The sequence below is a fragment of the Phascolarctos cinereus genome, unplaced genomic scaffold (assembly GCF_003287225.1).
Source record: "Phascolarctos cinereus isolate Bilbo 61053 unplaced genomic scaffold, phaCin_HiC Scaffold_2;HRSCAF=192, whole genome shotgun sequence".
NCBI classification, from domain to species: Eukaryota; Metazoa; Chordata; class Mammalia; order Diprotodontia; family Phascolarctidae; genus Phascolarctos; species Phascolarctos cinereus.
The window spans coordinates 357,579,176-357,606,371 of record NW_027555625.1 but is presented as its reverse complement, the minus strand read 5'-3'; the positions used below and the strand labels follow the sequence as shown (position 1 = coordinate 357,606,371).

General features: G+C 36.9%; 1 protein-coding gene across 6 annotated transcripts in view; it reads left to right on the top strand.

Annotated features, from left to right (window-relative positions):
* The window catches only part of WDR20 (WD repeat domain 20), an 88,271-nt gene that overhangs the window by 42,791 nt on the left and 18,284 nt on the right, over nt 1-27,196 (top strand). For all 6 annotated transcript variants that reach the window (XR_002321451.2, XR_002321454.2, XM_020971152.2 and 3 more), the window contains exons 2-3: nt 15,242-15,424; nt 24,899-26,179. Coding sequence is in view for 4 of the 6 variants with exons in the window: in XM_020971152.2 (XP_020826811.1) it covers nt 15,242-15,424; nt 24,899-26,179 (1,464 nt within the window). In the remaining 2 variants the exon portion in view is untranslated. The remainder of the gene's footprint in view (nt 1-15,241; nt 15,425-24,898; nt 26,180-27,196) is intronic.

Sequence of the window (27,196 nt, the reverse complement as noted above, 5' to 3'; positions counted from 1 at the left end):
TTTTTTGCCTTTCTTTGTATTCCCAGAACTTAACACAGCTCCTGACACACAGCACTTAGTAAATGCTTGTTGACTTGACCTCTCCCCATACTTAACAGAAGGATTCAATAAAAATAGTTCATTTTAATGTGCTGAAAATTGCAGCTAGAACATGTAAAAATCTAATTTGTCTAATGCTTATTTATTAAACAATTAAATTTTACCAAAATGAAACCACAAATTATAACAATTATTAGCGATGTAGTACATTGTTATATTTATTGATATTAGGTCACTTTTATTATAAAACAATATAATCAGTACTGAAAAAATTAGCAATATAACCAATACTGAAGAAATTATAGTCTTTTAAGATAATTTGAATTTCTTTTCTGATGCAGTGAGGATAGGGGGAAATGCTTTATCCTGTTAACATGTAAAGGTTGATTGAGAATAAAATCTTAAAAAAACATGATACAGATATCTCTGATTATTTTAGGGCTTCTATTCTGTGATTTGATTGACTGAAAACTTAGGATAATTGGGGGAAAACACACACCACACACACACACACACACACACACACACACACACACACACACACACACACACACACGATCCCAGGTTAGTCATCACAACTCAGGAGCAGAGTGTTTGTAATATATTTTACAGTGAACCTTCCCTATCTCCTTTGAGAATCCTATTTAAGGGAAGGCCAGGGAATTTCAGTGCATTTCTTGTTGTGAAAATTTTAATAAATTGATCATGCATATTTTAGGTCTGTTAATTTCTAATTTTTTAACTTGGCTTTTAAAAACATGAAAGGTAGAGAGTCACCTTTTTGTGTGAAAAATTCAACTTCAAAAATTCTACTTTAGAGCACAGTCTTGAAAAAAAGGAACTACAGGGAAGAGGTAATGTGGTGTGACGGGTTTTATAGAATGAATACCATTCCATAGGAAATCTGTTTTGTTGCATTTGATTATTAGATGGGGTTAGATTAGAACAAGCCACCTTGTGCCTTAGTAGCTTTTCAAGATTATATAGAAAGGAATCTGTAAGTAGGATCATAAGACTGAATTATTCCTGGCACTTTGAAAAGGACATTGGAAGGGATCCTGACCATCTGAATGCACTTGGTAGAAAATGTGCTGCAGGAACTTGTGGTCATTACATATAGTCTTCCTGGAATTTAGAGTTCTTGTGAAACAAGGACCCTCAACCCTTTTTGTATTCATTTGGCTGTCTGATGAAGCCTCAGAATAGTGTTTTTAAATGTATAAAACTAAGTACATAAGATTTCATAGGAGACAAATTCTGAAATGCAGTTATCAGAATATTTTTTAAAAAAACAAGCTCATGAGAACCACTAGTAAGAGCAATATTGTAACAATTAACTGTGAAAGACTTAGATACTCTGATCAGTATCCATGATCCTCTGATCAGTGATCCATTACAATTTCAAAATTTATGATGAAAAATGCTATTCACCTACAGAGAGAGAATTGATGACTTCTGAGTGCAAATTGAAGCATATTTTTTTCACTTTATTTTTCTTGCCTTTTTTTTTGGTAATGTGGCTAATAGGGAAGTATGTTTTGCATGACTTCACATGTTCATGGGTATCATATTGCTTGACTTTTCAATGGGTGGGGGAGAAAAGGGAGGGAGAGAATTTGGAGCTCAAAAAAAAAAAGAATGTTTTTAAAAAATTGTAATTTAAAATTTTTTTTAAAAACCCTCATGGGTCCAGTTTTGCTTTTTAGCTTCCAGAATGACACAGTCATTCCACAGGACTTTCAAAGAATTTCTATCTTAACTTCCTTCCTATTGAAGCCACAGGCGTATGGCTAAACTAGACACTGATTTATACATATTAATTCTTGATAAATATACTTTTTATATGTTTTCATTGTCCAGTTCACTAACTTTTTTTCAGGCACAGTATGCAATAGTAAATAAATGTCCAAAGAAAATACTCCTATAGTATAATTCTAATATCTTTCATTGTCCAGAATGTTTTCAGAAAGAACACATTTCGAAAATTATAATGGAAATTGGTGGGGAAAAAATTATTCTATACATGTAACATTTACATTATTCAAAATTTTCTCCCTTTGTAGGAGTATGGTTTTTTGGGGTGTGTTTTTTGTTTTTTGCAGTTCTCCATTAGCAGATTATAGGATCATGGTTATAATCAGTGTGGATATGCTATGAATTATTGCAATAGCTAGGTGGCACAGTGAATAGATTGTTAGTTAGAATCCTGCCTTAGTCAATTAACTAGATATGTGACCATGGGCTAGTAATTTAACCTCTCCCAACCTCAATTTCCTCACCTGTAAAATAGGGATAATAATAGCACCTGTTTGACAGGGTTGTGAAGATCAGCTAATATTTGTAAAAAGCATTTAGCACAGTGCCTGACACATAATTCCCTGTTCTCTGCTCTTTGATCTAGCCATTCCATTGTTTTTTCTGTTCATCCCACATAATATTCCATCTCCATTCTTAGGGATGGAGTTTATCCTCACCTCTGCCTTAGAAAATCCTTCTTTTCCTTCAGGTTACAACTCTAGCACCGTCTTTGGAATGAAACCTTTCTTAATAGTTGCTAGTGTGCTCCCTCTCAACATTACCTTGTATGTACATAACTATGTATAATTTGTTTTTATTCTCTTTATTTTCTGTCTGTACTTGTTGCCTGTTGTCTCCCATACCAACCCCCTTAGCACGTAAGCTCTTTGAAAAAGGGGATTGTTTCATTCTCTATACTTGTATCCCCAGTGTCCGGCACGTAGTGGGTGCTTAATAGATACTTGTTGATTAAATCAGTGGAGCAAAGGTTCTGTAAGTTTTTGTGTTTTTTGACAGCTAGGTGGCGCAGTGGAGAGAGTGCTGGACCTAGAATCAGAAGAACCTGTGTTAAAATTTGGTCCCAGATACCTAATAGCTGTGTGTCCCTGGGCAGATCTTTTAACCTCTGTTTGCTGTTTCCTAAACTGTAAAATGGGGATAACAACACCCACCTCAGAGGGTTGATGTGAGGATCAAATGAAATAATTGTAAAGTGCTTAATACAGTGCCTGGCACAAAGAAGGCTCTATATAAATGTTTATTCTCTCCTCTACTACCCCTTTCTGAAAAGTTGCTAAAACAGTCTTAAATTTTAAAAATAACTTGAGACTTATCAAAGAATCTTGGAGGACTAGAATTGGAATTTCCAGGAGTTGTATTTTTTTTGTTCCTCTTCTAATTAAAAGCAGGTTTGAATCATATTTTCTAGTGTGTAATTAATTTTGCATATTTTGATGGAAGCTCTTTCCTGATTGTTGCCAAAGAGAAAATTTCTTTCTTTCTTCTGATGAGTTTTCTTTAACATTGCTCATACCTTACAAATGAGAGAAGCTCTGGAATGTAGGTGACCGGAATTGAGTCCAGTCACAGATCTTATCAGAAGTGTGATTAAGGAGCTACACCCCAAGTAGTTGTTTACTTTACCAAAGACAGGAGCATGTCTGGTATGCCCAGTACAAGTTTGGGCTGTGCATTGTGTGTGAGAGTGAAGAAAAGGCAGGGAGCTCTTTTTATTAAACCTCTCATAAACATTACTGAAATGAAGATAATGTCTTTGGAAATTTCCTTTAAGGAGTTTAGGATTGTAATCTTCCCATCCATACCTTATCTGGAGAGACAGTATGGTACAATGGAAAGAGCTGGAATAGGACTCAGAAGATGTGGTTACTGTGCAAACCAATATAGAAATTTGAATTATTTATGATGAAATTGGGTTTTATTACTAGCTTTTCCACTTTATGCAAGCGTGGATATATTTTTTCTCCTCTGGTCCTCATTTTCTTCTTCTTTCAAGTGACTGGTTGGACTAGCAGATCCTTAAGATCTCTATCAACTCTGACATAGCATTCTTCTGACTGTGATTCCAGAAAAAAAAAACCAAACTATTTGGTATTGGAATTCGAGCAGGAAAAGATGCTTTCTAGTGCTTTAGAACAAAATCTTGGAAACAAAATTCTTGTTGTGGCTTTTGTCAAGTCTATCTAAGGTAGTCTAAGACTAAGTATTATGCAGTTTTTCCTAAATGAGTTCTGTAAATTATTTAACATTACTTTTGAAGGTCGTAATGTCTTATATATGGTGTATTATAATTTCTATAGCTCTCATCATTTCATGGATTTGTCATCTCTATGTCGATGATTCCCCGATTTCTATGTCCACCCTTAGCTTCTCTCCTCAGCTCCAATCCCACATAATCAATTGACTTTTGGACATTTCACATTAGTTATGGACATCTCAGAATCAACATTTCCAAAATGATACTCATCTTTGACTCCTAAACCCACCCCTCTTCTGAGCTACCTGATTTTTTGTTCAAGACACCACACCACTATATTACATGTTACCCATGCTCACAATTTTGGTGCCATTCTTCTTTCTTCACACTTCTTCATAATTATTATTTTGTTGTCAAGACTTGCTTTTTTACTTTCATACCATCCTCATCATCTCTCACCTGGACTATTGCAACAGCCACATAATTTGATTTTCTACCTCAGGTTTTCCCGTAGTCCAATCCATTTTCCACATAGCTGCCAAATTGTTTTCCTCAAGTGTAGGTCAGTCGGTAAGCATTTATTAAGCACCTGCTATGTGACAAGCACTGTAATAAGCACTGTGGATATAAAGAGAGGCAAAAGGCAGTCCTGTGCCTTGAGGAGTTCACAATCTAGAGGGAAAGAGAACAAGCAAAGAAATAATTAACAGAGGGGAGGCGGTAGAATCAAAAGGGGTTGGGAAAACCTTCCTTTTCAAGATGGGATTTTAGTAGAGACTTAAAGGAAGCCAGGAGGCAGAGATGAGGAGAAAGATCATTCTGGGCCTGGGGCACAGTCATAAATGCCTAGAATGGAGAAGTGGAGTATCTTGTTTGTGGAACATCCAGGAGATCAGTGTCACTGGACCGAAGAGTATGTGGAGGGGAGCAAGTTGTAAGAACACTGGAAAGGTGAGGAAGTAGGAAGGGAAGGGTGGGTTATGAAGGTTTTTGAACACTAAACAGAAGGTTTTGTATTTGACCCTGGAGATGATAGGGAGCCACTAAAGTTTATTGAAGGGAAGCTAGAGTACTGGGAGATAGAGTACTGGGCCTAGAGTCAGGAAGACTCCTTGAGTTCAGATCAGGCCTCAGACACTTGCTAGCTGTGTGACCCTGGGCGAGTCACTTAACCCTGTTTACCTCAGTTGCCTCATCAGTAAAATGATCTGGAGAAGGAAATGGCAAACCACTCCAGTATGTTTGCCAAGAAAACCCCAGATGGGGTCATGAAGAGTCAGATGCCACTGAAAAAAACAACTAAACAAAAAGTTTATTGAGGGGGTGGAGTGGAGTGGGGAGGTGACTTGACTGAACCTGCATTTTAGGAAAATCCCTTTGGTGGTTGAATGGAGGATGGATTAGAGTGAGGAGAGACTTGAGACAAAGCAGACCCACCAGTAGGCTATTTCAGTAGGCTAGATATGAGGTGTTGGGGGCCTGCCAACAGAGTGGTGGCGGTATCAGAGGAGGGAAGGGTTTATAATTGGGAGATGTTGCAAAGGTGCCAATGACGGGCCATGCTAACAGATTGGATATGGAGATCGGGATAGGAGTGTGTGAGGAGAGGAGATATATAGCGAGGAGTCCAAGACAACACCTCACTTGCAAGCCTGAGGGACTGGCGGGATGGTAGTGCCCTGGGGAAGGGTTTAGGGGAAAAGATAATGAGTCTCAATCTCTTGTATACAATTTTTAACTTTTTATGACATGTCATAGTACAAGACTGCATTGCTATGTTACATCTCCTTTGGGGAATTTCAGTAATTATGGAATAGTTCTACTTCTCAGTGTATCAGCATATTTATCAGAGTTCATCTTTTCCTCAATAGAGAAAGACCTCCAAGGTCCACTAAAATTTAAAAATACCAAAAACATTTTGGGGAATTGATATTTTACAAAAGGATTTTATAGGTTTACCTGGACCTTTTCTGACAACAATTTTAGTATAGCCTTCAGTAAAAAATTGAGCTTCAGTAAAATTTACCTTTTTCCAACTGTCAGTGCTCTAGTCTTTAGTCTAAAGACTAAACAGATGTTTTTCTTCATATCATTGGTTGGCAGCAATTAAAAAAAAACTTGTCATCTTACTATTCTTTCAACTTAACTAAGCCTTCACCTACTTTTGGAGGAATCGGCAACCACCTTTCCAGTTGCTAGATGCCTCTGAATGTCTTTACTTGTCTTGTTTTTCAGCAGTAGTTTGTCAGGTCTTAGTGCTATTTTTCATTTTTGACCATAGTTTCCTTTGATCCTGTTTTATTGTGGGAAAACTTGACTTACTGAAACCAACAGCTGCTGCAGTACCTCTAATAGTCATTGAAGTGTGCCACAACTTTTACATGAATTAAAATTAAAAACAGAATATTAAGAGAAAAATAAAACAATTGTGTATAGCACAATTTAAATACAGCACACAGTAGCCAGATAATTTGTTACTATGAGGAAATACGCACAGTCCACTTTATCTGTTCTAGGACAGACTTTAAGTCAGACTCATGTCCGTAGACGTACACACACAACCACTGAGGTCACAAAATGAAAGTATATCAAAATTATTATTTATCCTAAGAAAGTTACATACTAATGTAGATTCCCTAGTTGCTTTCAAGACTCAGTTCAAGCTCTGTATCTTCTCTATGAGGCCTTCCCTCATTTTTCCCACACCTACCTGCTTGTGCTCTTCTTTGTGCTTTAAAACTACCTTGTACTTATTTTGTATTTATTCTGTATATATCCTTGAATATGTACATTTGGTCTCCAGTGTATAAGAGTGTAAGCTCTTTGAAGACAAGGACGATTCCATTTTTTCCTTTATATTTCCAGTGCCTAGCATTGTGCCTGGCAGGTAGGTGATTAAATATTGATTGATTGATGATAAAATAATTCTGTGAAGTAGATGGGAATTATTCCCATTTTATAAATGAGACAGTCTGGCATATGCAGTGGAAAGAACACAAAATAGTGATTCAGGAGACCTGCTTTCACATTGAGCCCCAATTTTCTTATCCTCAAACATGAGGACATAATACTTTATCTACCAGTTTTACAGAGTTGTTTTTATTGATCTTTTCTTTTTTTTTCTTTTGGCAGTTGGGGTTAAGTGACTTGCCCAGGGTCACACAGCTAGTAAGTGTCAAGTGTTTGGTCTGAAGCTGGATTTGAACTCTGGTCCTCCTGACTCCAGGGCCAGTGCTTTATCCTCTGTGCCACCTAGCTGCCCCTCACAATTGTTTTAAAGGAAGTGCTCTGTAAACTGTAAATCACCATAGAAATGCCAGCTATTAAGTTACTATAATGGTAATAAAACTGAATCTTAGGGATATTAAGTGAATTGTCCAAGGTCATATTGCTTATCAATGACAGAATCAGGACTTGAGCTCAAATCTTTTGACTCTAATTTGAATGCTTTTCCAGGAGGCTAAGATATACAGTAGAAGGAAAACTTAAAAGACTGTACTTGTGTACTGTCTCAGTCCAGACTAGAATATTAAGCGCCTGACACTGTGATCACAGTACCGTAGACAGGAATCATGGGTTCTTATAGTTGGAAAGGATCTTTTTTTTAAAAATTGAAACAAATCTTTGACATGTTTTTAAAAAATTAGTACTGTAAGCCACATTCTGCTACATTTTTATGTGAAACTGAATCTACTACAAAAGCTCATTTTTTAAAAAAGTACATATTGTCTTTAAAATGATGGTCCCAACACTACCATGCTTGTCTGTGTCACTTTGGACTTGATTTTTAAAATATTTCATGATACTTGCTTTTTTTTTTCTTGTGTGTTTTGTGGCATACCTGTTACTACCTACCTTTACATGTCTTCTCATAATACCTCTCTTCCTCTTGCTTCTACCCCTAAGTGGGAGGTGGGGGGAACCCTCTCTTATAACATGGAAGAGATCTTAGAAGCCATCTAACTAAACCTCAGTTTTTATAGCGTCCCTGAGAGTTATCCACAAGGTCCCTGATCATAAGAAAAGCCCTTGTTATAATTGTATCAAACATGATTTGTTATAGGACTTTTCTTGTTGCTATTGCTTTACTTTTCTCTAATTCACAATGTTAAATGGTTTTCTTACTGAGTTATGTGATTCTCTATGCTTAGCAAGTATGTCACACCTTGGATTTTTACAGATCCTGTATTTTTTATGTGTTAGCTTGTTTAAAATATATCTGATGCCAATTAAGCAAATTTTAGATGCAGCTATCTTGAGCTGGGAAATTGAATGAGAAGGGATTGTGTGGGTGGAACCAGCATAGGATTAGAAATGTTCTGTTGCCATTTTAGAGACAGATTCATTAGAGTATAGACAGCTAACAGCAAAGTGCCCTAGCAATAACTCTTTAACAGAAGATTGATGTTTTCCAGTACTAGAAGCACGATCAGTAGTGGTGCTAAAATCAAAATACATATTCCTATGGTTTAAATCAACATTATTAACCTATGTATCAACAACTTTTCTTTAGAATTCAGACATGTGAATACTAAAATATTGAGACCTGTTAAAAATGGGAGTGTGATGCAGTCAACACAATGTCATCCATAAATAGGAGCATGTAGAGGATTTCACCATCCAAAGGGAATCTTGGACTCATCTCTGAATCTTCTCGGTCTCAATGCTACATAATTTTGGCAAAAATACATCTCTCTGTTTTTGTGCCTTGCCTGATGTTTATTATCTGAAGGTCATTGAGAAGGAATTTTTCTGGGAGTCTTGAATGACTTTTATATATGGATGGGAGACACCTTGCTGTAAAATCTAATGTTTTCATGATCAATAAATAAACACAATAGGATTTCATCTCCATCTTTCAGTTAATTTTGAGATAATAAAGATGTGATCCATTGTTGAATATTGCTTGTGAAAGCCTGATTGTATCCTGCTAATGCCTGCACTGAGGATATCCTCAATTCATATATAGATGAAACTACTAAATATTTTATATGGATGGGACAGTAGACATATGGATTGGTAGTTTAAAATGCCCTTTATGTTGTCAGTAATGCAAAAATTTCCCCATACCTTAGGTATCTTTCTATCTTTTCAGATACCTAGTACAACCAGTCTCTCCATGCCTTCACAATTATATCAAGTCTAGCACAGAGCTATCCTATATATATTTGTTTCATTCAGGCTCCTTTTCCTGTATTTATTCTTCTTAGTGCCATTTCTACCTCCTCTTTAAGTACCTCATAGACTGATATTAAGGTCCAAATGTGGTGGTCCCACACTATTCTTAATGGAGAAAAGTTTATGGAAATGTTTTTCACAAATCTTTTTCATTTTTTAAAATTTATTTTTTTTAAATATAAATTTATTTATTTTTAGTTTTCAATATTCACTTCCACAAGTTTTTGAGTTCCAAATTTCTCCCCCCTCCCCCCACCCCAAGATGGCATGCATTCTGAATACCCTTCCCCTGTCTGCCTTCTCTTCTATCTCTCCCCTCCCTTCTCTTATCCCCTTCCCCATCTATTTTCCTATAGAGCAGGATAGACTTCTGTACCCCATTTCCCGTATTTCTTATTTCCCAGTTGCATGTGAAAACTTTTTTAAAAATGTGTTTTTAAAACTTTGAGTTCCAGATTTTCTCCCTTCCTCCCTCCCCACCCACCCTCATTGAAAAGGCAAGCAACTCAATATAGTTTGTACATGTGCAGTTATGCAAAACACTTCTTTAGTAGACATGTTGTGAAAAACTAACTCTATTTCCCTTAATCTATCCTGCCCTCCCATTTATTCTGTTGTTTCTTTTGACCCTGTATTTGCTTCTGATTACGCTCTTTCCCAATCTGCCATCCTCTCTATCACCCCTCTGTTCTCTTGTTCCCTTCTCCCCCTATTTTCCTGTAGGGTAAGACAGATTTCCATACCCAATTGAATGTGTATGTTATTCCTCCTTAAGCCAAATCCTATGAGAATAAGATTCCTCATTCCCTCTCACCTTCCCCTGTTTCCCCTCCACTGTGAGAGACTTTTCTGTTTTTTTTTGTGAGATAATTTACCCCATTCTACCTCTCCCTTTCTTCTTCTCCGAGTATCATCCTCTCTCATCCCTTAATTTTATTCTCCAGATATGACCCCTTAATCTTCAACTCACCCTGTGCCCTTTATCTATCTATCTATCTACATATACATACATATAATTTTTTTCCTTCAGCTACCCTAATACTGACAAAGTTCTCATGAATTACAAATATCATCTTTCCATGCAGGAATGTAAACAGTTCACTCTTAATAAGTCTTTTATGATTTCTCTTTCCTGTTTACCTCTTCATGTTCCACTTGAGTCCTGTATTTGAAAGTCAAATTTTCTATTCAGCTCTGGTCTTTTCATCAAGAATGCTTGAAAGTCCTCTATTTCACTGAATGACCATTTTTTCCCCTGAAGGATTATACTCAGTTTTGCTGGGTAGGTGATTCTTGGTTGTAATCCTATCTCCTTTGCCCTCCGGAATATTATATTCCATGCCCTGCGTCCTTTAATGTAGAAGCTGCTAAATCTTGTGTTATCCTGATTGTGTTTCCACAGTACTTGAATTGTTTCCTTCTGGCAGCTTGTAATATTTTCTCCTTGACCTGGGAACTCTGGAATTTGGCTACAATATTCCTAGGAGTTTTTGTTGGGGGGGATCTCTTTCAGGAGGAGATCTGTGGATTCTTTCAATTTCTATTTTGCCCTCTGGTTCTAATATATCAGGGCAGTTTTCCTTGATAATTTCTTGAAAGATGATGTCTAGGCTCTTTTTTTGATCATGGCTTTCAGATAGTCCAATAATTTTTAAATTCTCTCTCCTGGATCTATTTTCCAGGTCAGTTGTTTTTCCAATGAGATATTTCACATTGTTTTCTAATTTTTCATTCTTTTGGATTTGTTTTACAGTGTCTTGATTTCTCATAAAGTCACTGTCTTCCAATTGCTCTATTCTAATTTTTAAGGAAGTATTTTCTTCAGTAATCTTTTGGACTTCCTTTTCCATTTGGCCAATTTTTCTTTTTAGGGCATTTTTCTCCTCATTGGCTTTTTGGACCTCTTTTGCCATTTGGGTTAGGCTGTTTTTTAAGGTGTTATTCAGTATTTTTTTGGGTCTCCTTTAGCAAGCTGTTGACTTGTTTTTCATGATTTTCTTGCATCACTCTCATTTCTCTTCCCAGTTTTTCCTCTACTTCCCTTACTTGCTTCTCAAAATCCCTTTTGAGCTCTTCCAAGGCCTGGGACTGATTCATATTTTTCTGGAGGCTTTGGATGTAGGAGCTTTGACTTTGTTGTCTTCTTCTGGTTGTATATTTTGATCTTCTTTTTCACCAAAGTAAGATAATATAGTCTGACTCTTTTTGCGCTGCTTGCTCATGATCCTGGCCAATTACTTGAGTTTTAAACTCTTTGTTGAGGTAAGAGTCTTGCTTCCAGTGTGGAGAATGTACTGTCTCAAGCTTCAGGAGTTTGTGTAGCTGTTTTCAGAGATACTTGTAGGGACCTGTAAATTTTCAGTTCTTCCAAGGTGGTATAAAGGGTGAGGTGTTTACTCCTTTCCTGGCCTGTGACAACAAGTACTCCTTTCTGTCCCGTAACTCTGAGGAGGGTCTCCTCTCTACAGCCACTACAAGCTCCACCAAGCCAGCGTTCCTCCTCACCCCAGCAACGCAGCCCAGAACTGTGACCCAGATCCACACACGGGCAAAGCAAGAGATTCCTGCAATCCCTCTCTGATCAGCTACTGGATTCCCCCTCAGTCTGTGGGCCTGAAGCTTGGGAAGCAGCTCCGCCCCCCCCCCCGCCATGCTCTTGGGGAATGGATCTGAAACCCCACCTTCCTCTCTGACCACCGACAGAAACAGACTTTTCCCACTGACCTTCTAAGTTGTCTTTGGCATTCGTGGATTGAGGCATCTGGAAACCTCCACAGCTGCCCGAGATTCAGTCCTCTGAGGCCTGCTCCAGGTTTGCTGCGGCCTGTGCACCCACGCTGTGCTCCCAGCCCAGCGCAGTACACCTTTCTGATCAATCATCCAGGTTGTCTTGGGCTGGAAATTTGTTTCACTCTGTCTTTTTGTGGGTTCTGCTGCTTCAGAATTTGTTTAGAGCCATTTTTTATGAGTATTTGGAGGGGTTTGAGGGGAGAGCTCAAGCAAGTCACTGCTTTCACTCTGCCATCTTGGCTCCGCCCCCCAATCTTTTTCATTTTTCAAAAAATTTTAAAATAAGTTTTATGATGTCATTTTTTTCTATCACCATGATTTCCTCCCAGTATCCTATCATTCCCTAAGAGCCATCCTAAATAACAATAATATTTTTAAATACAAAAAAAGAAAAAATCTGTATAACGGATCAAGATATTTAAAAAGTCTGAAAATACTTGCAGTCTGCCACACTCATAGATCTTGACCACCTCTGCATGCATGTGGTTAGGAGTGTCTTCTCATATTTTTTTCCTTTGGAGTTATGTTTGTTCTTCCTTATTTTGCCACATTCACTTTTAATGTTTTAGTGATAGTTTTTTCTGTTTATATTGTGATAGTTATCGTGTATATTGTTTTCTTGGCTATATTTGCTTAAGTTTGCATCAGTTCAATGTAGATCTTTCCATACTTCTCTGTTATTCGCATTCATCATTTCTTACAGTATTATATCCATGTACCAAAATTTGTTTAGCCATTCCCCAATCAGTGAGTATCTACTTTGTTTCCAGTTCTTTGCTGTCACAAAAAGTACTGCTTTACATGTTTTGGTGTATATGGGGGCTCATTTTCAGTGGGCTGTTCTGGTCTAAACCTAGTAGTAGAATCTCAGGGTCAAAGCATATAGACATTTTTGTCACTTTATTTGAATAATTCCGTATTATTCTCCTCAATGTTTGTGCTGATTTAAAGTTCTACTAACAATGCACTACTGTACCTATCTTCCCACAACCCCTCCAGCATTGACTATTGCTATCTTTTCTCATCTTTGCCAATTTCCAAGGTGTGTCATCCTTCAGTTTTCATCAAGTATCCTTGGGATGACTTTGCTTAGTTGAAGTTCCCAAGTTTCTTTAGACCAGTTTTAGCCTTCACTACTTCTTTTTGCTTTATAATATAATACTGCTCATATTCATCTATGGTACTTTTGGGTAAGATTTTATAGACTGGTTCACATTATAACCCCATGTTGCCTTTGGACGTCGTCTTTCTTAACTTGGTGGAAAGGTAGATGTTTGAGCTTTCTGGGCTCTTTTGGTCTCCATGTGGCAGTTAATTAAAGGACAACTGATATGGCAACCCACGTTCTTCATTTAGTATTCATGCAACATTAACAAAACTAGAGGAAAGACAATGGGTATTCTCTAGAGGATTTACAGGATTGGGATGTAAGTCACTTAGGGTTGAGAAGACATACATGGATGGGTTCATTTGTTGGAGGGAGTACTCCATGTCACTGAGATCACAAATCTATTGAAATACTGAAGAAAATTACACCTGTAAACATTGTAGGACAAAAGTGATGAAGCATGAATCACATTTCTTTGGTGCTTTTTAATTTACAAAGCATTTTCTTCAAGCCTTTCCTTTTATAGAGGTAGGATAAGTATGACTTCCATTTTGTAAATTCGGAAACCAAAGGCTCAAAGAGATGAACTGATCTGTGATGCTTTACAAGTTCTGCTTTGTCTTTTCCTGGTTTGGGAATCTGGCCCATATTTGTCTTGTAGAGTGAATATTTTCTCTCTTAAAAAAAATGTTTTATGGCATTGGAATTACTTGATTTTTGAATGTGTGATATAATCCATCTAGTCCCAGTAGTTGGTTTTTTTTTATTTTAATAATGGTAAACTCATTAATAGCCTGTTCAGTTTTTCTGATATTGAGTTATTTTATTTCTTTCCATGCTCTGCTCTCAGGCCACTTTTTCCAGACCCACCTCATATTCCTCGTTCCCATTCCCCACCCTAGGATTTCTCACCCACCATGCATATTCCATACACTGTCTCTTCCTTTGCATCAGTCACTCCCCACCTTATGGGGTACTCTATCTTTGTTCAGGACTTATTACTCCTTGTAGAATATAATAAGCTTTTAAACGGAGGGAGCTGATAACCTCTTGGTCTCAGCATTCCCATTGCTCATATTATTCTTTGAGTTTCATGCACTTCAGTGTTTCTTTGGAGCCATGCTTTTTTAAATGGTAGGTAAAAGATAGGTGGTATAAAGTAGTATTAAAATGTTAAAGGGAGCATTTGATTTTCCACACTAGTGAGTTTTTTGGGGATAGACCATCATATTTCCTCTAGGGCTTGCACATAAGAAGGTGTTTAATAGATTTAACCATGTATTTATTAATGCAGACTGTGCATTAATAGGCACTGAAGGAGGTACAAAGGTAAGACACCTCAGGGAGCATAGTAGTCTAGTACTTGGTCAAGAAAGGTACAATTGGGGGACACCTAGGTGGTGCAGTGGATAAAGCATTGGCCCTGGAGTCAGGAGGACCTGAGTTCAATTTCGGCTTCAGACCAAACACTTGACACTTATTAGCTGTGTGACCCTGGGCAAGTCACTTAACCCCAATTGCCTTTAAAAAAGAAAGAAAGAAAGAAAGAAAGAAAGAAAGAAAGAAAGAAAGAAAGAAAGAAAGAAAGATGCAACTATGGAATTGCAAAGTGTGTTAAAGAATTGCAGAATAGGTACTGTATGAAATCTTCAGGGTAGGAAGAGCTTTATTGACCACTTCAATCAAAGAAGGCTTCGTGGGAGTGCTAGTTTTTAGTTGGACTTTAAAGGATCGTTAAGATGAAAATAACCCGCGCATGTAGAGAATTAGCTCACTAATGTTTGAATTAGTGGGGAAAAAAATTGCAACAGTTTAACCTCAGACGCACTTACTAGCTGTGTGACTTTGGGCAAGTCACTTAACCCTGATAGCCTTGCCAAAAAGCCAAAAAAAAAAAAAGAGAAAGAGAACATAATCAGGGGTAAAAGTTTTACTGAGGAAAATGTATTAAAATAAAATATGGCAGAATTTTAGAAGGCAGGGACCATTCCTTTAATTGTCTTTCAAGCCTATGGACTGCTTTGCAATAACTTAAATATCAGTTGACTATTGTAACTTGACAGTTGTACTTCAAGTTGGTGTTTACCTTGTTTATTTTTCTTTGTCTTTCCCAGGCTGCTGACTTGAGTAAACCGATAGATAAAAGGATATACAAAGGAACACAGCCTACATGTCATGACTTCAACCACCTAACAGCCACAGCAGAAAGTGTCTCTCTACTGGTGGGCTTTTCTGCAGGCCAAGTCCAACTCATAGATCCAATCAAAAAAGAAACTAGCAAATTATTTAATGAGGAAGTAAGTAGTACTCTCTGCTTTGGTTTTTAAGAACACCTTTAAAGAGCTTGTTCCCTTTTTTCAAGGGGCACCTCTTTGCACTTCTTTGTGAGCTGATTTTTATTTACCATAGAAATGCCAAAATTTGTGTTTTAAATTACCTTTAAATTTAAAATTGCCTATTTCTTGATTAGTGGTATTTTATTTGCTTTTATTATATACACTTACAGGTCTCTTGTTTCAAGAGAAAAAAGTGAATATTCATTAACCAGATATTCAAAATTATTTTACTGTAGAAAATAATTGCTTAGAATATTGAAAGTTGGAATTATACTGTTGGAAATTTTTATGGAAAAGTTTAATTGAGGACTTTTGCCTTAAGCCATTTAAATGCTTTACTTTTTTGTGTGTCTTGTACTGGCATTATCTGGCCCGAAGGCCTACTCCTGGAAACACTGTTCACATACTGCTTTTGGCAAGGTTAGAAATTCTGGCAGTTTTAATGGGATCACATGACAGAGCTATTACTTATATTGTGACAATATTTTAAATTTTATTTTGAAAGAAATTTGATGTGCTTGTGCAGTCAATCCAGAAACATGTCTTAGGGTTCATGAATATAGTAGGTTAAAATTAGCAACCAGATTTACTAATAATAATCGACAAATTTGGTGGAATCTTGCCTTACCCCATTAGAAAAAGATTGTACCTCAGATAGGGACTGGACTGGGTGATCTCAAATTTCTGTCCAATTCTAAGGTTCTATCAAATAGCATAGTTATATATATTTTAACTATTTGACTTTCTTTGCCCTTATCACCTGGTTTTACTGTCAAATGAAAAAGTAAGATAAACTTGAGTGATAGAAAAACCAGGAACCTCATGTTTTCCGTTTTCTTTTTCTGACACTTGTAAGGTGTGCACTGAGGAAGTCACTTAATTTCATCATGTTTCACATTGCTTCTCTGTGGGAATAAAAGGAGAGATAGTGATAATATATTTGCTTTGTAGATATATAATTTAGACTCCTTGGAAGAAAAGCACATTATCAGTTAAGCTTTTAAAAAATCCTTGTATATTTAATATGTGCAAAATATGTTGATACACATATAAATTTTGTTGCCCATAATATGTATATTCAAGTTCCAAAAAAGTGAAACATGCATGTATGTGTACATGTATTTTAGGGAAGATAGCTTTCTTGTTTAGAAAAAAATTCAAATAAAAATATCCCTGTCCTGAAATTATTTTTCCTGCAGTTTTTGTGGTATATGGTATTCAGCAATATTGCAGTTCGTTAATAAGCAATAAAGGACAATTTTTAGATGTATTTGTTTTTTGTAAAATGACTTGGCCCAACAGAAGTAAGAAAGTTTCATTGCTTGGGAAGAAAACATTGAATTAATACAGAAACTCTTAATCTTTCTGGAATTCACATGTAGACATGTGAAATTTGGAGGCATTACAGGCAGCATTTTGTTATGAAAGCAACCCAGAGTTGTAGCAGATTGTTTTGTATTTTGAGTGAGTTGTAATTTGGTGAAGGGAAAGGACAGTGTTCATAAAGGTAGAGTCAGTAAGGGCAATAGTGAATAAAAAGAACCTGTAAAACTTTTTTGAAAAATCTTATCTGGTGGTTGCTTCCTCAGTGGATTAAACAATGTACCCCTTACAAAGGCAGAAAATAAAAGATTGGTGTCGTTGGGGATGCGAGACAGGGAGGTTTGAAGGGCAAAGAGATTAGACGAGTCTTGGTACGGTGACATGTCCTTAAAGGTTCATCAGTAGCTAATGATCGAGTAGGCTCTTGCCTAGAGTGAAGTTGTTACTAAAGATTGTCTTTCAGTTTATGCATGTGATTTTAAAAATGTATTATTTGTTCACATTTTATTTCACAAAGGACTTATAGGAAGTGGACCTATGATTTTATTGATGTAGGAAAAATTCTGGATGAAGACTTCAAATGATGTGTTCAGATCGGGATCAGGAAACTTCATCTGCCAGATTAGTTCTGTACTTTCTCTGCAATTTATAGTTTTAGAGAATTGCCTATAATGCTGAGAGATGAGGTGATTTTCCAAGTCTTGCTCCAAGACTAGTATTTGTCACTTACTGCCATTACTTAAGATGTAACTTTTCAAAATTCCAGGTTTCTCCCTATAACTTAATGCCACTTTGACTGGCATAACATTTAAGATAAAAATTTGTGGCCCTCAAAAATAAAAAAAATTCTTTGGACTTCAAGGAATATTTCATTTAGCTTTTTTGACTATGAGTTTTAAGAGTCAGCAAAGTGTTTTAAGAATGCTAAGAAAAATCCTTTGAATTTCATATCATAAATTTTTAGAGCTAGAAGGGACTTTAGAGGTCATTTAATCCAGTCCCCTCAGAGAGGGGAAAAATGACTGACCCGAGATCACTACCCAGGTAGTAAGTGGCAGAACCATGATTCAAACCCAGGTCCTGTGAGTCCCAAGTCCAAGAGTTTCTGTTTTTTCAAAGCGCTTTCAAGTATACTTTATTTAATCCTCACAGGAATCTTATAAGGTTGATAAAAAAATATATATGCACATTATACAAAAGACGAAATTGATCTGGGGGTGAGGGAATAAGTCTTTAATCTAGAGCTGTCTAACCCAGAAGGATATAAAAAGCAGTGCAGAAAATGGATTGTCTTGCTGGAAGAGCAGAGCTTAGTTTGAGTTTTACCAATTTATTAGTTCTACTCCTGCCTTCTTACCATATTCACTCTGTACCTTGCCTAACTTAAACCTGTTGCACTTGCCTGCTTTTCTCTTCCCTAACAGGAATCCCTGACTAAACCTCTTATTTGCCTAGTTGCCTATTAGACCCCGTCTGGCAAACTAAGTCCTGACTTACTCTGGCTGACTAGGTCCTGTTATATCCTAAAGCACCAACAGAGTTCTTTATTTTCCTTACATGAAAATCTCTTGCCACTCCCCTAGCTTTCACTAACATTTTAGAACAAGCATATTTATACAGTCTTTATAGGGAAGGATTTTGAGCAGAGGTGAATAAGTTATTTTACCCATAGACAGCTAACATGAAACCAGTTGTTACATTGGCCCATGTTCCCCATTTATAGCCAGTAGATGTCAGCCTTAGGTTGAACATCACACCAGACACCATTCTTTTCAATTAGTGGGGCTGAGCTACAAGGTTTTGAAACTTGCCCACAATTTGAGTTACAAAGCCAACAACCCAACCCAAGCACAATTTTAAACTTAGTATCAAGAATTAGCCACAGTACAGGTCATACAGTCTTTGATCAGGGAAACTTTTAGGTTCCCTTGTGTATGTGTAAATTTCAGAAATCCATTCAGGAACTTATATGTTGACATAAGATACATCTTTTCAAGAAAAATTTTTCCTCCAAAGTCGATTCAGACGAATACCATTTAAAAAAAAAAAGAACTAAGTTGTTGTCATTGATCATCACCTCATCAGTCATCATCATAATTAAATTACAGATTTTTCGGTTTTTAACTGATGCCAAACCAAAGGAAACTTTTAAGTACTTGAACCTTTCCAGACACAAATGATTGCGATCTGTTTTGAGTATTTTGAGAATACATGAGAAAATAGTGTGGTATAATAGAGAGAGCTGTCTTCAAAATGTGGAACGCCTGTATTCAATTCTTATTTGCTGTGTACTAGTTCTATGACCCTGGGCAAGTCGCTTAATTTCTCTCATTATAAACTACAGAGCAGGTACTAATTGGAATTAGTAGAGGGAGTTTCTTCGCTGTGATTTCCCCATACCAATGAAGTCACAGGCACAATTCAAAAAAACACCTAGTTTCTATCTATATTATTAAATCATCAACCTCTGGAAAAATATCTATTCAACTTATTGGGACAGCACACTACATTCTTTCTGTAATGGAATTTAGATTCCTACCTCTGAAAAAGGAAGTGACAATCTTTGCCCAAGTATTACTATGTATTATATCCTTGAAAGTGATTAAATGAACTTTATGTAATATAAAGAATGTTTTTGTATACAGTTTGTAAACACTTTATGGATAAACTGTGGAATGTAATTCCTTAAAAAGATTACCTTTGAGGGGCAGCAATTTGTTGTATGTATTCATACATTTATAACTCCTTTTTAAGGGGTTAAATATTTAGCCTTTTATAACTTTATTCTGAGGTAAAAGCTATAATTAAAAAAAAACCCAATACAATTGCTAAAATCTCAAGCAACTGACTTGGTAACTATAATATTTTGTAGTAACTTAAATATAATTTTAATTATTAATATATAGTTATTGTATTCTCTCATAGTTATTATATTATTTTATGGTAACATTTTTAAAAAGTTTTTACTGAAGCTTTTTTGTGTTTTATACCTATCATTTCTGGATAAACTTCCTCTACCCATGAAAGATCACTTCTTTTAACAACCAAAAAAAAATTCTAATATATTTCTCAGCTTAGATTTATAGTATAAAAATTAGCATAGGAAAGAGAAAACTGCCACATTAGCATGTAAATTAATAATTAAAAGATAGTTGAATAATATTGTGATCTATTGGGGAAAAAACAGATTTAAATATTTCCCCTCCTCTCCAGTCATACAGAAATCATTCTAACTTATGGTAGCTTCCTAATTGGTCTCCCTGTCTCTAGTCTCTTTTCCTCTCCAATCCATTCTCTGCATAGCTGCCGAAATAGTCTTTCTTAGGCACAGGTCTGATTTATTTCACTTCCTTGCTCAAAAGCTTTGAGAGGCTTCCTGTTGCTGATAGGATCAGGTATAGATTTCCTTAACTTGACACTGACGACTTTTGATAATCTGATGTCTACCTACCTTTCTAGCCTTTTCCTATTCTTATCCTTTATGAATTCTAATGTTCTAGCCTCTCTGCATTCCTTCTCCCAGTTGAATATATTCACACTAGCTTTTCCTCCCATGCCTGGAATACACGACCTTTCACCTCTGTCTTTCAGAATTATTCTTTCTTTTATATCTCAGCCCAGATGCCACATATCTTCAGCACTTGCTTGATTTTCCCTTCCTCCTCTCTCATTGCCAGGATACTTTTCCTTCTCAAGTTCTTGTTTTATATACTTTTCTTTGCATGTGCTGTCCCAACCTACCCCCTAGAATATAAACTCCTTTAAGCCAGTGGTCCTTGTATATTCCCAGCATCTCATATAGTGCTTTGAGCATGGTTAAGTATGCACATAGTAAGGAAGCAGCTGCTGGCACAGTGGATAGAGTACTGGACTTGGAATCAGGAAGACCTGAAGCACTTACTAGTTGTGTGACCCTGGGCAAGTTCCTTAATCTCTGTTTGCCTTAGTTTCTTCAACTGTAAAATGGGAATAGATAATAATTGCACCTACCTCTTAGGGTTGTTGTGAGGATCAAATAAGATATTTGTAAAAAGCACTTAAAACAATGCCTGGCACATAATAAGTGCTATGTAAATGCTAATTTCCTTGCCTTTCCTTTTCCTCTTCCTTTCACGAAATTAAGTTGAATTTTATACCTTTAGTAATTACTGACCTTTTGGTTCTTCTCCTTCTAAAATTGTGATCCTTAACTACCCCTAGACCATTTCAGCTTATAAAACATTTATTAAGCATCTACTTTGTACTGTAGTAGACATTGGGTGACACAAGTATAGAGAAGATATGGTCTCCACCCTCAAGGAGATTTCAATTTAATCTAGTTAGGGTATATAACACAGCTAATTAGATTACAAAATCTTTAGGAAAAGAAGTGGGAGAAGAGGGTCCCATGTGAGGTTCTAGGAAGAAAATGTTGCCTAGCAACATACACCACAGCTAGGAGAAAGGTAAGTTTCAAATATAACTTCAAGTTTGAGAACCTAAGAGATGGTAAATAGTAGAGATACAAATGTATTCTGCAGGGAGGATTTCTAGATGAAGTGGCTTTCGATTTGAATAAAAGCTGTGTAGAAATTCAGTGGTTATAGGGGAGAGGGAGAAAATTTCAGATATAAATGTGAGCAAGGCCTTGAAGGTTGAAACAGAAAGGGTACAGTTTGGCTCAAATGTGTAATAATATATAGAGAGATTAATAATATAAAGCTGAGGTGAGACAAAATTTTAGAGGGCCTTAGATGTCAGGCAATAGGGAACCTTAGAAGACATTTGAGAAGAGGAATGATATCATCCTCATCATTATCGTGATTACAATAGCTAGCATTTATATAGTGCTTTAAGGTTTACAAAGCACTTTACAAATATTATCTCATTTGATCCTCCTAACAACTCTGGGAGGTAGGTGCTGTTATTCCCATTTTACAGATGAGGAATCTCAGGCAGATAGTTAAGTGACTTGCCCCAGGGAAGACTCTGAGGCTAGATTTTAACTCAGGCCTTCCTGATTCTAGGGTCCAGTGATTTGTCCATTGCACTACTTATTCTCCTCCTACCAGAGGACGAATAATAAGAGACTTAGAACCAAGAGAATCTGGTATTTCTAATACCAGGGAATGAAAAATATCCAGTAGGTAAGAATGGACTTTTATGTCTGGAGCTCTAGAGAGACCAAATCAAATAAGGACTGAAGAGTGACCTGTTGGATTTGGTAATCAGAGGGTTATTGGTGATCTTTGAGAGAGAGAATGGCTTCAGTGGAATGGTGGCCAGCTAACCAGACTTTAAGGAATTAAAGAGACAGAATGTAGTAGGGAAAGGGAGTCATCAGCTATGGGCAGTTACTTCAGGAAGTTCAGCTGTGAAGGAAAAGAGAGGATAGCAGTTCTGTGAATTAGAAAGGGCAAAGGATTGCTTTCTTAAAAAAAAAAAACCCCAGAAGACCTAAGAATGTTTACAGGCAGATAAAAAAGGAGCTGATGAAGAATGGAAACTGATAATAAAGTGGGGGCTGAGAGTGGGGAGCAGGAATGATTACTGCTACAGTGAAGTTTGAAAAAAGTTAGAGGGAATGGGATGAAGAACAGGAAGGATGGGCAGTAATTGTTGGAAGTTTCTAAAGAATGAAAGAGGAAGTGCTGTCTTGTGGTCTCAGTAGGAAATTAAATGATATACTATAAATGGAGGGGAAGGACAAGAGGAGAGAAATTTGGAACAGGGAATGAGATAAGAAAATAAGGATAAACTGGGAGGATTGTTGGGAAATGGTAAGGACCAAATTGAGCTTTGTATAATGTTTTTGTGGTGAATAAAGTCAGGTTTTGGGATTTTTTTTCTCCCTCCATTGATATTCAGTAGCCTTAGAACAAGAATGGAGAGAATAGGTGATGAGAGTCCTCTAGGGATGAGGATTCAGAGGTTGGGAATGGTGAAGGTTTGGGGGTAGGTGGGTCAGGGAAGAGAGAAAAGTTATTCTTAGAGTAATTGGCCATTAAAGTCAAAGTATAGAGAGGGATAAGGTAGAGCCAGAATTGTTGGGAAGAATAAGGATAGATAATGGAAGTCATAATAGCAAAGAGTATAAAGAGTTAGGATGAAGTGAGTTCTGATCTTAGGTACATATGAATCTCAAGTCTCTCAAGACCATCTGATAGAGCCATCTCCTTCCCCCAGCAGTGGCATCCCTCGGGGCCGATAGCATCTGGTACTTTGGGCAGGCTCTGACTTGCTATGCCTTACAAAGTCTCGTGGGAGGGCTTTGGTTTAGAGGTGAATGAATTACATAATAGGGCTTTTGGGAGCAAATTCATTATAATTTTTCGCTGCTATTTTTATTGTTACTCCAGTAAAAGTAAAAATGTCCATAATAATCACCTGAAATAATTTTAAATATTGGTTAAGATGACAGGTACTGCCCCCTTCCCCCAGGAACTTTGAAGTAATCATTTCCTAAAGGAAAAATCAAAACTTTTAGAAGTAATTGTGGTGAAAACCTTTCAGCCATTTTTGCCTATCTATATTGATTCTTCCCCCAATGACTGCTACTGAAACTGCCTGTTTATATGTTTTATGTTTATTTTGGTTGGCATTGTTGTTATTTACTGTAAAAATTGACATTACCAAATATTAAAGCAAGGCCCCACCCAGTGTCAGTGACCTTTGTCATTGAAAAATTCACATTTTCTTAGGTTAAGCTAATCCCTTCATATTTCCTGTATGAATTTGTGTTGAGGGACAGTAGCCTATATGTCAAGAATAAGTATAATGGATAGTGAAAAAAAGGAAGTAGAAGGCCCTTGGCTTTTTAAGTCTTTTAAAAATGTCTGCTACTAAAAGATTTCATGTACTGAAGACCAGTTGAACCTTGTCCTAGATAATTAAGTCTAAAAATTCCAACAGGAGTTCTAGATTAAGTAACATTTACTTTCCTTATTTAGTTTAGTATTTTAGTTTTCTTGATCACTTGAAAAATGAATGATGTGAATCCCATTGTGTTGTTTTCAGATGTAATTTTAAATTTCTATCCTCAGAGTATCGCAGGTATAGAGGTAGCAGTGCCTCTAGCCATGCATTTCAAAGTCATGCTTAATTGCCTCAGTTTCCTCATTTGTAAATGAAAGGGTCGGACTATTATGCTTAAAGTTTTTTCCAGTTTTTGACATTCTGTGAGTCATTTTTATTAGTGTCTAGGTTGTATTCTGGTTTCCATATTTTAAATTGAATGTTGGAACATTGTAGTTCAAACCCAATTTTGAAATTGTTTTGTAACTCCAAACCTAGGCATATGGCTGGTAGACAACCTGCCATATAGATTGTGGTTCTTCGGAGACTTCCTGCAGTTACATAATGAATGATAAGTTTAGAAATCTGCCTTACCAGATTATTATTAGCAGCTGGCATCATAGCCCACTAATTAGTTTTAATTTCTAAAAACTATTGAACAAGTTACCTCTTGATCTCAGTAAAAGCATAAACAGACATTTATTTGAAATGATAGAAAGATCAAGGATCACAGTGTTAACTTTACTCCAAGAACACAAGACTCCTGAGATGGTATTTGTGAAACTCTAAACGATCATGAGAACATGTGACTTGGCAGTTGCTGGAGACCTGATCAAAACAATTGACTATTGTGGTAAAGCAGTATGTTTGAGGACTGGGTAATAATCCAGGAAAAGGTTTGAGAACATTGATAATTTTTAAATGATTAAGATTTTATAATTTTAAGAATTAGTGGCACCAAAGAGACAACAGCATTTTTAGTGGTTATAATGTCAAAGAACAGGATAAATCCCATAGTCAGTAAGTAATGACTCTTCTACATCATTTTTCATGTTTTTGATGACAGGTTTGAACAATGGCTCCCTGTCATATGAGACAAGTGAGTAAAGATGTCATTAAATTGTTCAATTTCATATGTACTTGTTAGTACAAAGTAGAATAATGTCTAAATGAAGGCTCTTAACCTAAAGAAAATGTTGAAGAGGAAAACCCAAGTCCCATGTAATTCAAAACATTGATAATGTCAGAGCAGCTTAAATGCATTTTCTTAATAGACAGTTTTGAAGTGCAAAATTTCCTCATTTTGACAACCATTTGTTTTCTGCTTTATTTTCACAGAGACTAATAGACAAGTCCAGAGTAACCTGTGTAAAATGGGTGCCGGGTTCGGAAAGCCTTTTCCTAGTAGCTCATTCCAGTGGTAATATGTACTTATATAATGTGGAACACACATGTGGTACCACAGCTCCACACTACCAGCTACTTAAGCAAGGAGAAAGCTTTGCAGTCCACACTTGCAAGAGCAAGTCCACAAGAAACCCTCTCCTTAAGTGGACAGTGGGAGAAGGTGCCCTGAATGAGTTTGCTTTTTCCCCAGATGGGAAGTTCTTAGCATGTGTGAGCCAAGATGGCTTTCTCCGGGTATTTAACTTTGATTCAGTGGAGTTGCACGGTACAATGAAAAGCTACTTTGGAGGACTACTGTGTGTTTGTTGGAGCCCAGATGGAAAATATATTGTAACAGGTGGAGAGGATGACTTGGTGACAGTTTGGTCTTTTGTGGACTGTCGAGTAATAGCTAGAGGCCATGGACATAAATCATGGGTCAGCGTTGTAGCATTTGACCCATATACCACTAGTGTAGAAGAAAGCGACCCGATGGAATTTAGTGGCAGTGATGAGGATTTCCAAGACCTCCTTCATTTTGGCAGAGATCGAGCAAATAGTACGCAATCTAGGTTATCAAAAAGGAACTCTACAGATAGTCGCCCGGTAAGCGTTACATATAGGTTTGGCTCAGTAGGCCAAGATACACAACTCTGTTTATGGGACCTTACAGAAGACATTCTTTTTCCCCACCAACCCCTCTCCAGAGCAAGGACACATACAAATGTCATGAATGCCACAAGTCCACCTGCAGGAAGTGGTGGAACCAACCCAGGAAGCAATGGAAACAGCATCACGATGCCTGGAAATTCTGTGCCCCCGCCTCTTCCACGGTCCAACAGCCTTCCACACTCTGCAGTCTCGAATGCCGGCAGTAAAAGCAGCGTCCTGGACGGTGCCATTGCCTCTGGTGTCAGCAAATTTGCAACTCTCTCACTACATGACCGGAAAGAAAGACACCATGACAAAGATCACAAGCGAAATCATAGTATGGGACATATATCTAGCAAGAGTAGTGACAAACTGAACCTAGTTACTAAAACCAAAACGGACCCAGCTAAAACTTTGGGAACCTCTCTGTGCCCCCGAATGGAAGATGTTCCCTTATTAGAGCCTCTTATCTGTAAAAAGATAGCACATGAAAGACTGACTGTGTTAATTTTTCTTGAAGACTGTATAGTCACTGCTTGTCAGGAGGGATTTATTTGCACATGGGCAAGGCCTGGTAAAGTGGTAAGTTTTAATCCTTAATGCTGCATCAAGATCTAGAACTTGAATAGGTAGTGATTTTTTTTCCCCCTTGTGGGAGGGATGGGGTATAAAATGAATGTTGAATGACACTTCTTTATGCTTAATGTAAAGCTAAATGCATCAGAGCCATAATTTTGGATACTGCATGCCATGTAATTCCGAATCATTTGACATCTCGCCATAGTACATTAAAAAAGGAAAATATATACAAATTACCAGCCAAGACAGTTGTCCTGTTGGGAGTACATAGAGCCCTAAGGATCAGTTAGTGTTCCTATATTAGACTCTTGATTTTAGGAAAATCACAGCAATGTGGAAAAACAGTGATTTTAAAATGCTAAATTGAAAGTTTCTGCTTTGACTGAAGTAGTTTTGCTTAAACTCACTGACTAGGCTATTATGCACTTAATGAGAGAATGTGTGTTCATTTCAAAGTCACTAATTGTCATTTATAGTCAAATTTTTTTCAACTTGATCTTGAATGTGGTTTATGACTCTATCTAAAATTTAACTTTAGGAACAAAGCATTGAGCAGTGTTGATATTCTTTTTACATTGTTATGGCAATCCATCCAAAGACAAGAGCCTTAATTTTTAAAACCCATCTTAGTCATTTTATGACAGAATTAAAGTTGTTTAATAAACATCTTTTCAAAGAAGTGGTTTGTAGCACTTTGCTTGAGATTCTGAATAGAATGGTGGTCTAAGTATTTATGCTGTACTACTTAAGAGCCTGTAAGATGAAAGGAATCATAGACTCAAGAAGTCTGGTAGTCATCAAAAGTGCCTCTTTGTCATATATAAGCCAAGATAATTTGTACCCAATACTCTGCTCTTTTGGGGGGTGGGGGTTGGGAGGGGTGGGGGTGGAACTGAGGGAAAAGGGAGAAGCAAGTATTTTTGGTGAAACTCCAGCTTAGACTTAGAGGCCTCAGGCAAGCTTCTTATCTTTGTTTTTATAAAAGTACTGACTTTGAATTTGTTTGGATTTTGCTTTTAC